The sequence below is a fragment of the Meleagris gallopavo genome, chromosome 1 (assembly GCF_905368555.1).
Source record: "Meleagris gallopavo chromosome 1, MGAL_WU_HG_1.1, whole genome shotgun sequence".
Classification (NCBI taxonomy): Eukaryota; Metazoa; Chordata; class Aves; order Galliformes; family Phasianidae; genus Meleagris; species Meleagris gallopavo.
The window spans coordinates 83,853,612-83,869,006 of NC_139404.1; the positions used below are offsets into that span (position 1 = coordinate 83,853,612).

At 40.4% G+C, this 15,395-nt stretch overlaps 1 protein-coding gene across 1 annotated transcript in view; it reads right to left on the reverse strand.

Annotated features, from left to right (window-relative positions):
• The window catches only part of IMPG2 (interphotoreceptor matrix proteoglycan 2), a 55,571-nt gene extending 40,317 nt beyond the window's left edge, over window positions 1–15,254 (reverse strand). Inside the window, exons 1-3 of the mRNA XM_031556307.2 lie at window positions 12,486–15,254; window positions 10,936–11,178; window positions 606–772 (exon numbers count right to left, since the gene is read on the reverse strand). Of these exons, the coding sequence (XP_031412167.2) occupies window positions 606–772; window positions 10,936–11,178; window positions 12,486–12,564 (489 nt within the window). The 5' untranslated portion in view covers window positions 12,565–15,254. The remainder of the gene's footprint in view (window positions 1–605; window positions 773–10,935; window positions 11,179–12,485) is intronic.
• Between the last annotated feature and the right edge of the window lie 141 nt (window positions 15,255–15,395).

Here is a 15,395-nt window from a genome sequence, read left to right on the forward strand (position 1 = left end):
CTTCAAAATTGAGCCCTGGGGTAACTGGCCACCAGCTTGATGTAACTCCATTTAATTTGATCTTTTGAGCCCAACACATCAACCAATTGTTTGTTCTGTTTAAGTGTCTTTTTGTGAAGTCTTCTAAGGACAACAGTACCACAAGAAATCACAGGAGCAAACTTTGGCTAGTATCCACCAGTGAAGAGTAGCATGCAGGCTCAGAAAAATTCTCTCCCCATAAACCACAGTAATTTCCACGCTCACTTCCTCAGTGTGAGTCACTTCACATTCCCAACACGGGAGTCCACAAAAAAACAGAAAGGAAAACAGCAGCATGTCCACACTAGCCTAACATTACTGATTCTGATCAGACTTTTAAGATTTCTCTTATGTTTCATCTAGCTTGCAAAGAGCAATTGTAATTTTTAAAGAAAGAGCTACAAACCACTATACACTTTAAGACAGCCTGATCTCTGAACAATGGATCCAAAAGCTGGGAATATTCATATCCTTAAATCTTAACTGCCCCCATATATTACCACCTGTCATATACTGAGCAGGTTTTAGTGGTGGAACATTATACACTTGCTTAGGAGAAAACACTGACCTGGTGTGGCACTCACCTTCACAATCAGACTTCGGTGCTCCTCAGATTGACTGAAGTTCATGCCCATTTCAAAAATGCTCATTGTTCCTTCCTCACACAGGCTCATCCAGGTGTGATACTCTTCACGCTCTGGCAGTCTATCCCAGAATGTCTTGAAGACCTCCCAGACTGTTTCCTGACACACTGAAGGCACAAGAGAGGTCTGCTATTAGTATAACAGAAGTGCGTCTGTGGCAAAGGTGATCAACACAATATTCCTCAAATGTTGTATGTTTTTCAGTATATTAATATATTGATTATGATGATTAGCAATAGGAATGAGAGGGAATGGTCTCAAGCTGTGCCAGGGTGGGGGGGGGTGGGGGTCAGGTTGGATATTAAGAAAATTTTCTTCTCAGCAAGAGTGGTGAGGCATTGGAAGAGGCTGCCCAGGGAGATGATGGAGTCACGGTCCCCAGAGATGTTCAACAGCCATGTAGATGTGGCACTGAGGGATGTGGTTAGTGCACATGGTGGTGATGGCCTGACACTGGGACTAAATGATCTTGTGGTCTTTTCCACTGCTAGCAATTCTATGATACACACTACATGTGAATGTGTAAGACATTAAATGCACCAACAATCTGCACCAAAGATCTGATAGATCTTACACACTCATACTACTTCCCTTCCTGCATTTTTACTGAAGTAATTATTTCATTAAAGAAGAAGTAGAGACCAAGAGAGATCACTGATCTTCTGACAACCATCAAGAATAGCCTTTGACCAAAAACTTGTCAGTTTTTTTAGAAAATTCAGTAAGCCAAAATAGTAAAGTGAACATCATCATGAACAGTAGAGATAGAATATAAGTCTGTGTGTGTGTGTAAGAATGGTAGTTCCACTGAACAAAGCTTTAGAAGCTCAATCAGCAACAGGTCCCTTGGTTTCAACATTACAAAGAATTTAGAATAAATTTCAGAAATTGTAATTGCATTAATCACTGAAAAATAAGGCAGGATGACGATGACATAATCATGTAATATGTTAAGCAATAAGGCAGTCCCTAGCCCTCCTGAGAAGGGTATATGCACTGAGAAAGATCAGTAACAGAGTAGACAGCCTGCAAATTAAATATTGAATTATCTTGTGTGCCAGCTGCTTTAGTCTGCCTCTCTTGAATGTGCTTTTTGCCAGTCAGAGCAGTTGGTCATACCATTTGCTCAAGCAAGAATCTCTCTGTGATCCAGAATAAATGGAGGAGATGAAGACATATAGGATTTTCTATGTGTTCTGTAAGATAACAACATTAAAAGGAGAACAGCTTTAAAAATCAGCTGCAGCGGGTGCCAGCCTGAGATAACACCATGCAAACAAGCCTGTTTTTCAGCTTTAATCTGATTTCACTTGTTAAATATATATGCACGGTTTGGCAGAGGAGCACTTTGCATCCAGGGAAAGTCTTGACATCATAAGCAAAATCCTACAGGAGATTGACTGTGGATCTATCTTTGGAGACTCATTTTTGCCAATCAAGCTTTTGCCAAGCTTAAAATTACAATCTAGGCTGCCAAAATCGGTATCTTTTTAAATACTGCTTCTTCTTAGTTCCCTGTATTCTGAATTCCAAAATTGATTAAATGTGCATGTGTAAAATTTAACACCTAAAATCACGCTGAAATATTATTGCTTCCTCTAACCAAGGGTGGGCATCTCTCTTAAATGCAACAGCTTTATAAGTAATAACTTGAAGAGACTGTCCCCCGTCACACCTAAAAGCTTAGCTGATTTTGGTGCTGGATGGCATCAGGCAAAAAAAGTTATTTTCTCTATTCCAGTTTATCATAGCAGCTGATATCATTTCTCTTTGTAGAACTACAGATATGCAGGTATTTCTTATTTCTGCACCACAATTCTGCCAGCTTTTCTACATGGAGGTGGCCTTGCTCATTTAACAGGTAAGAATGGAGAGGAATATGGTCTTCAGACTCTGCATGATTAACTGTCTGTAATACACTACTGCTCTAGCATCCCTCCAGCTTCCAGGTGTAATCTGTACATCTTTATCTGTAAAGCACAGTAATTGGTCCTCTCCCATCCCACTTCAAGTTAAACTGGCTGCCTCAGTGACTGAGGAAGCAAAGGCTGCATTTCCATACTAGTCTGCACAGACCTCAGGCAATGAACCCATAATCCTTCTCAAGGATTTCTGGATCCTGCTGGAGTACTAATAAGCTTCCTGAAGCAAAAGGACATCTGTAGTATCCTCTCTACCATCCCTCTCCTAAGAGCTGTGTGTTCATAGAGACCTATGTCTAGTTTCAGACCCAGAAGCTTATACCAGGCAACACCACTTTCACTAATTTCTTTGGGTGGAATTTATGTCCTGCATTCTGACTAATGGACCTTTTACTCCAGGTGCAATAATGTACAGCAGCAGCCCTGAAATGTGATTATTTCCTGTAATTGGGACAAGCCTTCAGGACACTGTCAGTGAGAGATGAAGCCATGGCTAGAGCTGGCAAATACACTGCTGTGACACTGCCTAATCCTAATTTTCAATGGCAACAGGCAAAGGACTGGCTTTACAGCTGCAAGTAATAATTAGCAGTGACAACTATAGGCAGTTTTCCTTTCTGCTCTTAATCTTAAATAGTTTAATCTCTCTCTCTCTTTTTTTTTTTTTTTTGATGAATGTGATGAGTGTGTCTTGTCTGAATACAAGCTGCTGCTGTATGAACAGTTGCCCCAATCAGCTCCCAATAGATTAAAGATTTATTGTGTGTCCTTTCATTTGGAATTAGACACTCCACTGAATTCTAGTCCCAAAGTCTTTGTGCCATCTGTGGGCTTCAAGCCCATTAATCAGACCTAAGCTGTCAGAACAGGGTCATATTTACAAGAGAAGGATGAAAGGGGGATGCAGTTAAAGAGTCCTCTCTGGCCCCTGTCCTGTCTTGCCATTTCCACTGTGAAAAGCAGTAAAACATGAGACAGCATGGTGCAAACTGATACTAAGTCATGTTGCAGCCTTTCTGACATGCAGCTCATCTTGTCTTTGTCCTGTTTATTCCACTGGCCAATTTGTGAAGCAGGGGATTGCTTGGCAGGACAATGAATCCAGGCTGCATGGGGCTCAAACCAAGAACTGTCCCCATGAGTGTTCGCCTAAATGGTGTTCAAGAGAAAACCCACTGCCTGGCTATGAAAAGGACCAATTTTGTTTTAGTCTTTTATTCTTTCTTCCTCATGTACTTTTTCAACATTTAAGTAGATAGATGAGAGTTGCCATTCCAAGCACTGAAAAAGAATGGCACAGTTTCTTCAACGTGACTCAGATCATATAAAGAAAGAAACAAATATGATTCTATCTCCCAACTGTTCCTTCAAGTACGTCAAAGAGTTCTTACCACAGCATAATTGATGTGGCCACCCAAGAAAGTGAAGAGACACCACCCTCATGTTGCATTCAGTTCCATAATAAGTGTTTATATCCTTCTTTCAGTTTAAAGGTGGAGCCCATCACTGTGGCAGGTGTTTGACTACCTGCAGGCCAGGGAAGTTGTTCAAAGTTCTTATCCACAAATTTTTGAGAACTCCCATAGAAGAAAAATCTTGTTTTTCATAAGTAGATTATAAGCATGCTGAGACTATGTAGGCAAAACCTGAGGTCATAAATCATAAGGAAACAAAGTTTAACTTGAGTGGAAGCTTCAGCAAACAGCTATATTTTACTGTATAGAAATAATTCTTAATTTTTCCTTTCTGACCTTCTGGCAACTTGCCATTACCTGTGCCATGTGTACTATCTACATATTCTGACCATAAATTAAGCAACATTTAACTATTATTTGAAATCTCATAAACCTACTGCAACCAGCTGTAGGGAACCAGCTATAGGAGAGAGTTGGACTCAGTGCTCTCCAAAGGTCCCTTCCAACCTCTACAGTTCTGTGATTCTGTGAAATAGCAACTTCCTTGAGCCAAAACAAAAGAAAATAAGCATCTAGTCAAAACACACATTTACCTGTATGTTTTCTGTCTTGTCAACTGCTAAGTAAAAGACATCTTCTGTTTAGGCCTTACATTACAATCTTTCCAGAGTTGGGTTTTGAAGACTAGTTGCAGAACCCCACAAACAAAGCAGCCAACCAGGCAACACTTCCAGGATGAAGGAACTCCTGAGCAGACCTAATAGTGCTGTCACTTCAGGGCAGCCCTCGGGGCACAAGAGAGCCATCCCTACAGCTACATCTCGCTCAGAACTTTCACTGGCCTGCTGCAGGGGTAGCCACAATCACGGAGTATGTGGGACAGCATTAGCAGCATCAGGCCCTGGACAAGACAGGATTTGCCATCCGGCCTCTAATCCCTGGTAAACAATACCGATTAAAAGCATCATAAAATCGAGATCAATCTTTTAAGGCAGTGAGCTAAGAGCCTTGAAGTTACACGTGGGTGGGAAGGTAAGGTAAGCTCCTCTAGAAAATAACTTCCTTCATCCCATGGCCTTGGCAATAAATAACTTGTATTTTAGTGTTAAGTACTCAGCTGCTTTGCAATTTTCATCTGAAGAATTCATCTGCTAAAAAATAAGGGATGTTTATGAGATAACAGCTCCCTGCTATAGAGATGTGATCATTCCAGCTGTCCTCAGAAAAGTAAGCAAGCATGCAGATTATGTGTGACTGATATGATGAATCAGAATTCAAAGTAAGAATGAAAACCAGATGGCTTGATCTTCAGGGGTTTTTTTTCCCCATTGTACATTTTGCATGTACATAACACAAGTCCTCAGAAATTCAGTCACTTAACTCATCCCTGAAATATATTCATCTTCAAGGTAAAAGATTTTCTTGCCAAGGCAGGAAAAATGGAGCAACAGCATGTTTGACTCGTGCACTTGTGCAAGCTTCCACTTGAAGAACGTGTCATAGGCACAGTCTTGATTTTTAAGGGCCATGATGGGTTTTAAAGGCCCCCTCAGAAAGCTGGACACGTACCAAGGTCATTTGAATCTCAGCATCTCTCCTCGAGAAGCCAGAAAGCCCAGCCCTTGGAGCTTATCTGCTTCAAATCTAGTGTTTACACACAATATGTACAAACAATATCTTGAAAAACTCAAGACAAATTGTGTTTCAGCAAAAAAAAAAAAAAAAAAAAATCAAATAGGTAGCCATAAGCTTTTTTCAGTCCTATAAACATATGAAAGGGGTGAAAAAAAAGAAGTGTGATTGAAGTTTACTTTCATAAGACTTCATCAATCTTCTCAAAATCTCCAGCTAAGATCTGCGATAACATCTCTGTCTGACTCTATCTCATAATGGCTACCTCATGTGCACCTGGGCAGGATACACCACCTCTCTCACTCTAGCTTTACAGTTCAGGATGCATTTATCTCTCAAATGAGAAACAATTAGCCTATTACATCTCAGTCTGTGCTCAGGGATTTCTGAGGTTAATAGGGGAGGCAACACATGACAGCACCCAGTGGGGGGTAGGGTGGCTTTCTGGCCATTTGTGTAAGTGGAGAGCGCTGGAGTTTAATCTCAGTTAAATCCCGTTAGAGCTTCTTAAGTGTTGAATCATGTACAGTGGCTAGGAGCATTGAGTCAGGCAGAATATTCTATTTTGAAGCAACCTGAGGCCAATTCCTTCTCCTCCCTTGCAATTTCTCCACAATTGGAAGATTTAATGGCAGTGGGTTTTTATAAGAACTATTGCAAGAGGGAGATTGACAGATACTTCTTAAGAGATCTTTCCTGCAAAGATTTCATTAGAACTTGCTAAACAAACTAATAAAGTCATGCGCAGTGCAGTCACTTCAGCTGTTGCCGAAATGCCATTGTTTATGGGCTACAGCATGACAACCTTTAAATAACACATGTAGCAGTCCAGGATTTTTAATTAAAATAGCTGAATGCTGGTTAGCTAATCCACATGAAGGATATTTGCCATGAATGCTGACACACTGAACTCTAGCACAAACTATTCTCATTGGTAATATTTCAATAACTACAAAGGAGTCTCTTTCAAGATAACACTTGAGACTTTGAGAAGTGCACGCTGACATCTAATAATTCAAATGTGGAGGGAGACAGAAATAGAGTTTTTACAAATAAACTTGTAAAAAATGTATTGGCTGAGTATGAGCTATGTGTAATAAGTGACAGGGACAAGAGGGAAACGAGGAAAAAAGGCCTACTTGGACAGGCACTTTGATTTAATGCACACTGCTTCAGCCAGGTAGCTTTCAAGAATTTTGACCGCTTGCTGTCATCATTATTCAGCAAGATTTGCAAAATTTGTGTCATGTAGGGTTTCAGGATCAAATTGAACCTCCAATATTAGCTCTATCCATGTGCAGAACATCACATCATTATTTCTGCTGTTTCAGTAAATAGATCTAAATCAATTCAAGAAATGGGGAGAAAATTTAGATTCTGTCTTTACTGCTATGAGTTCAGTTCTTTGCCTGAGATTACCAAATCTTGATTATAATCATGAATAGAACTTCATTCGTGAGAAATTTGTTTTATTCTTTCCAAAGTACTGAAATGTCCTTGGCTCTCATTAGCTGTGACACGCCAGAACACTTCCTTCTCTGGTCAGAATCCTCAAATGCTATCTTTAGACGTTCAGCTTTACCTGAAGCTCTGGCTGACAAAAACAGTTCTGGCAGAGACCATCTGATCTACTTGCATGAAAATATGATGCATTCACTCAATACACTGAACTGTTGAAGGCCATGGATCAAAGTAGGAAAAAATGCAAATGCAATTTAGGAATAGTAGCCACAGAAGTAACTACATCTCAGCCATCCCAAAGGCAGCAGCAGTACTAATCCCAAGCCACAGTGCCAAAACCCAGCATCCCTTGTTTTACCCAGTTGTTAGGAACAATGCCAGGATAACAGCGCATACCATCAACCCTGCAACCCTTACCTTGTTTCTGTTCCACTGGTAGGTCCACATTTTAAGTCTACTGAATTCTCAGCTGCCAACTGACAGTTTACACCAAAGGAAATGGGCAGTCATCATAAATGACTGGTCAGTCTCATGGCCTGGAGTGGAACAGACAGACTTTTGGCCTGAATGGGTATGGCTGTTTTTCATATAACATTTTTCATTAACAGGGGCTTGGTCCATAGCCTGGCTGTGAAGACTAAAAGTCATTATTCCAAATCAACATTACTATACTCTGCGTACTTGCTATCTGAAATCCAAAGTTAGATTCCTACTGAATATCTTCTGTGAAACCTCCAACGTGCTGGATACATGTTGTGCTCATCACAGCAATCCAACTATGAACCACCATCAGATTTACATGGACCTTCCAGCAGCATTACTGCTACTATTAAAAGGACATGTATTGAAGACTCAAACTGCAGGCCTGCTGTACCCAAACTGCAAGCACTTCTGACTGATTTGCATCTCCACATTCTCTAAAAAATGAAATACAAAGACAGCCAATAGCAGTGACTTCTATGCCAGCTGCAGGAGGTGCAGTGTCTTTATTTATCATGCCAGAGACTGCAGAGACCATCATAACCCTGGACTCAGCTCAAAAGAGACCAAAAGTAGTACATACCACTAATGTAAAGGCTGCTTTGTTCTGCGAATGACTATAGGAGTAAATCATCGCATGAGAAAACTGTCCTCTAGACTGCAGGCGTAGAGAAACAGGCAAAAAAAAAAAAAAAACCCTATTCTTGACTGGTGTTTCTAACTATTGCAGTAGCAGTAACAATTAGGAGTGAATAACTATATCATTACTTAGATCATCTGTCCCTAACACTAGTAAACATTTTAGCAAGCTAGCAAAAGTAAGTAAACTAGGGGGCCTACAATAATGTCTTCCCTGGGTCTCCTCCAGATCAAACAATCCCAGTTCCCTCAGCCGTCCCCCATTAGACTTGTGTTTCAGACCTTTCACCATCTTTGCTGCTCTTCTCTGAACACACTCCAGGGCCTCGATGTCTTTCCTGTAGTGAGATGCCCAAAACTGAACACAGCACTCAAGGTGTGGGCTCAGCTGCATTTACTCAGGAGGAAATTAACAAGACCTCACCAAATAGTTCTGATGCAGCACATTTCTGCTAACAGAATGAAGATGACAGGTTGCTTGAACCAGACCTTGCTCAACTTGCCGCTAATTAAAGTCATCTCTATTTTTTGCAGAGATCTTTTTCAAAAGTTTAAGATGCTGAGGATGGCCACAGCATCTCCACTTCAGAAGTCATAGGGGACAGTGGAAGCCAGGAGTCCAACAAGAAAGCAGAGGGATTCAGTGGGCGTTTGGTTCAGCCTAAGATCATCAAGTTATAAATAAGCTTTTACAAAACAACTTACAGATTTCCCTTCTTTACTCTCACTCTGACTTTTGCTTACTCAGTGTTTGCTTATGCTCCTGTATCATGTAATTGAGGGATGGCTGCAGTTAAAGCACATAATATGGATTAATTTGGAGCAAAACAAATACCAGCTCAGAGCTATCGGGCAGACATAAACAAGGAGCTCACAAAGGCTGTCAGACTACGTGATCAATGTCAACACCTCTCTCAAGCTGGGCACGGGTCAACATTTGGATGAGGCTCTGATCCCACATAATTCTATTTTGTTCTCCAAATACATTCTTTGTACTTATTTTTACATAGACACTCAGCTACTCCTGACTGTAACTGTTTCTCACTGCTCTGAAGGAAGAATACAGAATGCGTGATTCGAAGTATGTGAAGCCAAACCTCTCATTCTCCAACAGGCCTTGGAAAAAGACTTCTCAAAAAAAACCCACGCAGCCACCATGACTCAGATAACTCCAAATCCACTTGCTAGGCCAAGATGCACATGTTGTAGCTAGAAGAAGTGTTCAGCAGACCAAAGTAAAACTAATTCCTAAATGGTGCCAATAAAAGAAGGAAATTGGGAATCTGTTTCTTTTTGCGCCAAGCAACAGACCTCTGTACAGACAGTTGGTTCTGTCACATTAGCCTAGCTGTAGTTTTATATGCTGAATTATCAAAGGAGCCCTGCATGATCAAAGCAATGCAGTATCATCAGTTGGAGCAGCCAGCAGATGTCCTTGAGCTGTAAAAATCAGCCGTGTTTGCTCAAAACTCTTTCTTTAAGTCCTTGCATAAGATTGCCAGTGGGGCTTCCACAACTCCAGAAGAGATAGAGTAGCCTTCATCTTTTGGCTGTTGAGAGGGAGGTGTTAATCCCATGAGCAGAAAAGCTGACCCAACATTCATGGTTGAAGTGTGGAACACAGAGATTACAAGCTCAACAACTCACCTTGTCTCAAGCTTTGCTGGACCTCAGGAAAATTGTTTAGGGTAGAATTATTGACCAAGGTGATTTAGTAGTCCACTAATAGTTCACCTATTACATTAGTATGAGCATAACAGTAGTGTAGACAAAGGTCAAATAGAGACTCCTTTTTTTTCCTTTTTTTTTTAGTTTTATTTTTGGTAGCTAAGCTACATCTATTACTCCTTAATGAATGTTAATTAGAAGTGCAAAAGCACATGTCTCTGAAGACATTTCCTTCTTCCTTAAGTGAGAGCAGCTCTTCCCTGTTTCATTGATGGATTCTGGGTGTTAATACCCAATAAAGTCTTTGAATGCAGCTGTACAAAGATATGGGTTGGATGTTAGGATACGCCTTCTCAGGAGTGGTGAGGCATTGGCACAGGCTGCCCAGGGAGGTGGTGGAGTCACTGTCCCTGGAGGTGTTCAAGAACCATGTAGATGTGGCACGGAGGGATGTGGTTAGTGAGCATATGGTGGTAATGGGCTGATGATTGGACTAGATAATTTTGGTGGTCTTTTCCAACCTTAATGTTTCTATGATTCTAAGATAAATGCAGAAAGCAATACATTCCAGTGGTGTCAGATACAAGTGTATCTGACAGATACATCATACTGCTGTAATAGTTCAAGATATGGGCAAAGCTGCTACAGAGTATATTTCAGATTTTCAGAGCAAGCTTATTTACACCAACTTCTTCATCTTCATACAGAGGCCTCATTGCTGTTACACCACAGCCTCACACACAAGAGATTGTTTTAGGTGAGAGAAAAACCAACTACAGCCAAAAGCCACATGACTGACCAACGTCTCTGCCATTACTCTTCCAAAAGGTCCCTCTTTGTATTCTATCAGCATTTCAAGAACACTAAATCAAAGCAGAACCTCAGAACAGCTCTCATAAGGAAGATTATCACTAAGAAATTAAGTTTCTTGTGAAACAGTGTATTTCCTATTGCATGGTATTATTACATTTAAAAGCTCCATCTATTATTTTTTATTTATAACTAAATGTGCTATCAGTTACTCATGAGATAATGATGTTGGTGCCCACATACCTCTGAGCCTGAAGTATTTCAGATGGTTGGCAATAGCCTGTTCAACAGATTCATCGGGGCAGATCTTAACTCCACTGGGAAACAGAATGGAGCGCTTCCTTCGGCGCAGCGAATGCCTGTTGACTTGCTCAGCCTCCACAATACCATGAAGCTTTCTCAGTTCAGGAGGCAGAGAGGAGCTTGCAAACTGCCAGACACTGAGCTGAGGGGTTGGTGAAGCATCATTAGCCTGCTTTTCTTCTGCTGTAAAATTGAAACCATGTATAAATTTCTCAGATGAGGTAGAGATGCGGTCACGTGTGTTTCAACACCATTGCTTTGGTCTGTGGAGGACCTAACTGTTGTTTTTTTTTTCTGTTAACAAACTTAAACCCTGTCGGTGTGACTGTCCTATTACAAACAAACTCAGCCTCTTTTACAGCATGTTATCTGACCTCGTGAATGCTAATGTTTTGTATTTAACTTCGCTTCTGGGATTCAGCTTAAGTCAGTGGGACTACACATGTCAATAATCATGTGCTTGAAATTTTCAGGGCCATGAATGGAAAGTTTAATTAGTTAAAGTGCCATTATTCCATACATTCTATCCACATTTATGTCCTATGCTTTAAGAAAGCTGCCTGAATCGGCAACTAGCAACTATTCCTTCTATCACCACAAGACCTGGTTCCAACCTGACAACAAGAGGGGAAAAAAAGAAAAAATAAAAAGAAAGGGACATCTCAGCTTTAGCTTATTGCTATTTTTTTTTTTTTTTAATTTCCTCTGAGTTGTTCTATGTCCCTCCAGGAAAAAACAAAACAAAAATGACCATACAGCTAAGGGGAGAATGCATCTATTTGGTTTTAGTCTGACTGTCATTCTCTAACCTCCACAGGCAGCTTATCTGAAATTAGTTAATTCAATCTTTTTCTTTCACTGTTTCCCCAGAAAAAAATTGAAGAAGAATCAAAATGAATAACTAATTGCAGAAAGAATAATAATTGGTTTATGGCATTTTTTTTGCCCCACAGACTGTAAATTCAGTCTGCAACTTCAAAGTCAATAGCGTTTCTGTCTTTGATGACTGAAGGATAAAGATCATGGCTATTCTAATACACTAATAATAGCTCTAGAGCAGAAGGCCACCTGTAGATGATATATTGGAGGGAGAAGGGAACAAACAAGGTCACTAAGGCAAAACACTGATCTTTACCCAAACTGACACATTTTCATTGACCAAATGGAGGCCATATATTTTGTTATCTAATACAAATTTACTAAATAAAAAAAGCATCAAGTGGGAAAGCTTGCTGATCAGTATTTGATGTCTTTCAAAGTTGGAAACTTTTGCACCCCATGCCTGCATTGTGCTCTTAAAATAACAGTAAATCTTTCTCGTAAATCACTCCGTATTTAAAACTCTGGTATCACAACACAAATTTGACCAAATGTTTCTTTGTGTTATCCTCCTTCATTTTAATTAAGGCAGAGAGGCATTTTTTTTCTACATACCACTATAGGCGAAACCCTGAAAACAAGAATATAAAGAAGAAAGATGTCTGCATTACCTGCAATTGCTTGAAGGTCTCCTGTAATCACTTCCGAAACCAAGAGGCAGAAAGAAATTTTCCAAAGAAAGGCAAACATTTTATTTGTGTCCAAAAGCCAACAGGCAAGAAAAAAAGAAAATCCTTTTCAGCAAAAGAGTCGTTGCCTTTAAAGTATCCTTGAGCCAAGCAAGAGCATTGCTTTTCTTAAAAGCGTCTTGACGTCACGTAAAGTTATCTTTCGAAGAAAAACATTAGGTTAAAAAAGTCAAACAAGACATCCTGGAAATGATCTTTTCAAAGAGAGTATTCCACTCCAGTGAAGAAACAAGGAAAGGTGATGAAGTAAACGCCTCAGAGCTGGCAGATGGACTGAGACAATTTTTTAATTTTAATCTGGCCAGCTAAGCTCTTTACTGGAGCTTGTCATACCATTAACAGACAGTCCAAACAAGGACAGCACCTTTCACACTTAATTAACCACGTATTTTCACAGGCCCTTCAATTTCTGTCTGTTTTTAAAAGTCATACTGACCAGAGTATCAGTGTGAGCACGCTACTCTCCAGTGGAAGGTCTCCACGAGCTTTGCCTTCTGCCTGTACTCATATATGTACCTAAGAATGCACTGACTTGCTTGTAGCACAGAGATAAGACTGAAACAATCATTCTGTAGGTGTCATGCTGGTGACAGAAGTAACAAGGTCCTGCTGTTCGAGTCTGAGCTAAAGCAGAAGATCTGCTGCTACACCACTGCCCTTCACATCCCAGGATAAAACCTGGGCAAATGGCGATTCTTTCATCTCTGCTCAGACGTAATCTGAGATGAGCATTAAGAACAGATTTGTGCTGATACCTGGAGAAACGGTGGGTTAAGGAGAGCTGTGAAAAGGACAGAGGGTGCAGGAAAACAGCAGCACTCTCAGCTCCCCTCCTCTCCACGGGTCAGCTCAGTGCGGAGACGTGTATGGAAGCCAGCCCGCAATGGCAGGCAGAGTTCAGACCACAAGAAAAACCGTGTTGGGGCTGCCTAATGGGTGCCACTGCTCTGGATTTGCTGCTCACTGCTTTGATCATCCCAGATTTTACAACCAGGACACTCACAGGAATCAAAGAAAACCACCCTTTATTCATTCTGTCTTCTGACATGTAACAGACTCCAGTCGATATTTTCAAAACAACAAACACTTCTCCTTTTTTTCCCCCACACAACTGCTAAACTGCACTTTAAATTAAACCGCTGAGCTTTTCTGACAGCTTCTCGGACACTTTGGATCTCTCAGAGCAGTGCTCCTCACCTCAGCTGGCTCTGTCAAGGTAACTATACAGCTGGCGGCAGCAAGTGAGCTATGCAGCACTCTGAAGCTGTATCTTGAACAGCCCTGGGGAGCTGAGGCATGCCTACTGAGCATCTCTAGGCAAAGAGAAGGACTTCTGAGACCAGTTTGGGAACCTATACTACAGTGCTAGATTCAGAAACACAGACCGGACTTTTTTCATCCTCTGCAAACACGGGAGCTTCCACTGCCATGAATGCCTTCCTTCCATTAACCTGCAAAAAATGTAAACAAATAGAGACAAGAAACAGTACACAAACCTACAAAGGCAAAGGTTCTCTCACCTCAAGAATGCAGTAGAACTTAGAGAAAATTCTCAGAATACATGAGCGTAAGGGTATGAAACTCAATAAAAAGCTTTCCTGACAAGTTTTCTTATTTTCTGTATTATTATGCATTAAGCAAGGCCCAAGGCTCTTAGCCTTCCAATGTATCAGCCCTGTCATTCTGCCACTTCTTCCATCATGTAGTACTATAAAGCACTTGGAGCAGAAGTATCAGTGAGACTGATCAGATTAATCAGACACTTTATTATTTGCTCTGTCTATAATGTGTAATGTGAATATATTCCTCCTTTTCTGAACTGTTCCTCAGATGAGTACATCTTACCTTGTTCAACAGTAAAAGATGATCCTGGTGCCTATGCTTCATCTTTGAACAGAGTTTCCGATTCCAGTTAGAATGGACAGATTTATTGCCACTGGTCTTGATTTTATTTAATCGTTAATGAAGAATTTTCTGTCCTTTCAAGATCTTCCATGTCTCATTCTACAATCCTTGCTTTTTAAATCTAGATACCTAAGAGAACTTTTTCTTCAGAAGAAATTGCAAAAAGTAATATTGCAATTCCTTGTCACAGTCAAGAGAGCTATCACTTTGACTTTCGAGTCTTTGCTATTTTGTAAGGTATGGTAATTACTGAGTATTGCAACCTCATTTCAGGGTTACATCCTAGGAGGTGAGTCTCAAAATGAAGAGACAGATTGCTGTGAAGCTGTGTCTGCCAGAGGTCAATCACAGCCGACTGCAGATAATTTTTAAAGCACACTCACATTGTCATGGTTCATTCCTCTGTTGTTTGATTTAAAAAAATGGTTTATTTTTTTCTTGGAAGATTTAACTTCTACAAGTTATTTATCTTGTTTCTTGTTTGTCAACAGTATTCTGCACCAATCCCCATGACTCAGATTTCCTGAATAGAAGCCAGTATCAAGTCCCACAGAGCCATAACGTGCCTTGATACCAAATTGCATAATGCAGGTTAAAGGGCTTTATAAAGATTGGTTTGCTTTGAAGCAAAACACCACTCCACCATTTAAGTTAAACAGGGATTGATAAGGGAAATGGAGATGCAGGAGATACACAAAATGATCCCTGAGCCAGTCTGATAACCCTATATAGAAGAATGCTACTAAAAGTTATCTCTGGAGAGTTTATTTTATATATATATATATATATGTAAATATAATGTAAATAGGTAGGTAGGTAGATAGATAGATCGATCGTTCGATCAGGAGCGTAACTTAGTCCACAAACACTTCCTAGTATTCACCACATATGTGTTACATGTATATGGCTGGAACAGGGTGGACTGCA